The sequence below is a fragment of the Squalius cephalus genome (assembly GCF_949319135.1).
Source record: "Squalius cephalus genome assembly, chromosome: 17".
Classification (NCBI taxonomy): Eukaryota; Metazoa; Chordata; class Actinopteri; order Cypriniformes; family Leuciscidae; genus Squalius; species Squalius cephalus.
The window spans coordinates 24,118,475-24,120,974 of NC_137138.1; the positions used below are offsets into that span (position 1 = coordinate 24,118,475).

Below are 2,500 nucleotides of genomic sequence, written 5' to 3' on the forward strand. Positions count from 1 at the left end.
TATCCTTTTATTTTCCAATTTCTCAGTTGTGATATTGATTTTCTCAAATGATTTTTGATTTGTGTCACTGAAACAAACAAACAGTTCACCCAAACAAACACTTGTGTGGCCAATAAATAAATAAATCGCTGTTTGGATATAAATAGGCAAATACTTTATGATTGGATCTTTATTGCAGTGATTATTATGTTCTATCATGTTATATGTTTGGGAACAGTTCTTCTAACCCTAATAGACACATCATGGCCATATTCCAGGATGATGATGTCAAGATCCATCAGGCTCAAATTTTGAAAGAATGGTTGGGAGGAGCATGAAGGATCATTTTCACACATGAATCCAGACCTTAAATTCATTGAAAGTCTTTGGGATGTGCTGGAGGAGACTTTACAGAGTGCTGGAATCTTGCATTCTCAAAACAAGATGTTTGACATTGGAATATATGGCCATGATGTGTCTTCCTACATGCTTGTTTAAGAAATGAAAAGCTACACACTGTTGCCAAACATATAACATGCTATACATAGTTCCCACAGCCCAATTAATGTCACGTGACCTCCCCGGAGACGCCATCTTTGAGGGCATAAGCTGCTGTGTTTACAAAGTTTTACAAGCAAATTTTGAATATTTCTTTGTTTATAATGTTACGAAAATCATGAAGAGACAAAGTGACAGAGACTATAAAGAGATTATAAAGAGACTCTATTAACACAAGACAGAGAGAGGTACAATGCGAAAATTTCAGTCATAAATGGTGTGGATCCGTATGCGCTAACGCGGTCTGTGTGTGTGTGTGTGTGTGTGTGTGTGTGTGTGTGTGAGTGAGAGAGGCGCGGGCGCGATCGAACAGTGGAAACAATGTTGTTTTTATAGGTTTTTAATACCTTGTCATTTTGTTCATACAGGACATCATTCAAACTGCAAAGTGTTAACTTATATTTGTGTACACTCGCAATAAAACACAACATTGTGCACCTGACACAAAGTGCTCTGAGCAAATTCTTGCGTGTTTTGAGGGAGTTTCTTTCCTGTTTATCCTCGCCAGCCATAACCTCTGTCGTTGTTCTGACAAAAGCTTAGTTTTCTCACATTCATGAAGTCTAATGACGGGTATACTGTAAAATCCAAATTTAACTGAACCTCCGGCACGATTTGAACATCCATTGACCCAGCAGGAGATGACCATTTTCACTTTTTATCACGAAATTAACTCGTTTCAGCTTCTTCTTCTAATGTTCTGCCCACAACATGCCCACAGAAATGGCGCCGGGTCGGCAAATGCCCGTATGTTGTGACGTCATGTAGGAACTATGTATAATCACTGCAATAATGATCCAATCATATACTCTTAAGCATTTGCCTATTTAAATCTGAACCATTTTCCTTTGCCATTAGTCGACCTGCTGGGTCACAGAACGAATTGACTGGACAGTTCAACCCTTACCGTGTGAATTCTAAAACCTAGTGACTGAGTTTACTTAGAAATGGGAGATGAAAGCTTGAATGAAATACAGTATTAGCTGTGTCGATGTCCTCATGCTGAGTTGCGTTTTCTAACTGGATGTATCCACAGCAGTTACAGCGAATACGCCTCAAGCGAGCCTTAATGCTATTATGTTTGCGTCAATGTAATTGTAAAAGCAGTCGTACTGCTTCGCTATTTCAGCGATGTGTGCTTGAAATGGCACGCATTTTGCAAATGGAGTGAAACAACATTCAATTCAGAGAGAGGTCGGGCAGGAGGACGCAATGCTGGTCAGTGACAATGCTTTCTGTCTGTGTTCATTTCCCAGGCCTCACCGAGTCTGTCATTGCGGCGGCCTGCTCCAGAGTCGGACAGAGTGTTCTGCATTTGGACAGGTACCACTCAAGACACTATTAGACCGGGAGATTCCTTGAAACTCAGAAGGATTGCTTTGCTATTTTCTTATTTCTGCTTTGTATCTTCAAGTGAAGTGGAATTTGAGGCTCAGTGTCTATGTAATGAGATTTACGTAAGCAGATGCACACAGACACTTGAATGACGTCGAATAAATGACTTTTTTTCATTTTACAGGAGGAACTACTATGCTGGAAACTGGGCAAGCTTCACATTCAATGGCCTGCTCTCATGGATCGAGGAATATAAGGTCACTATTTTAGCTTTTTCACTCACATATAAATTTGAGAGTTTGGTGTCCTTGTTACATGTAGTTACTCTAGTAATAAATATAATTATGCATAATTACATGCAACTAACCCTAAGTGTGTGTTGTCAATTATTACTTAAATGTATAATTACACTGTAACACGGACACCTTAAAATAAAGTGTAACTGAGAATTGTTCAAACTGAATAACTGATTTACTTTTTAGCAGTTTTAAGATTTAGGTCACCTTGTGGTTTTTAGCCAACGGTTGATTTTGGTTTATAATGTGTGTTCTCAGAAACAGCAGGAGGTACAGATCGCAGAGTCGGAGCAAGTATGGCGAAGCTTGATTGATGAGGGAGAGGATGTGAT

The 2,500-nt window shown here is 39.3% G+C and overlaps 1 protein-coding gene across 1 annotated transcript in view; it reads left to right on the top strand.

The window, feature by feature from the left end:
• Window positions 1-2,500, top strand: part of chm (CHM Rab escort protein) — a 66,005-nt gene that overhangs the window by 15,806 nt on the left and 47,699 nt on the right. The window contains exons 2-4 of the mRNA XM_079898308.1: window positions 1,794-1,860; window positions 2,057-2,129; window positions 2,427-2,500. The exon at window positions 2,427-2,500 is cut by the window's right edge and continues 57 nt beyond it. Of these exons, the coding sequence (XP_079754434.1) occupies window positions 1,794-1,860; window positions 2,057-2,129; window positions 2,427-2,500 (214 nt within the window). The remainder of the gene's footprint in view (window positions 1-1,793; window positions 1,861-2,056; window positions 2,130-2,426) is intronic.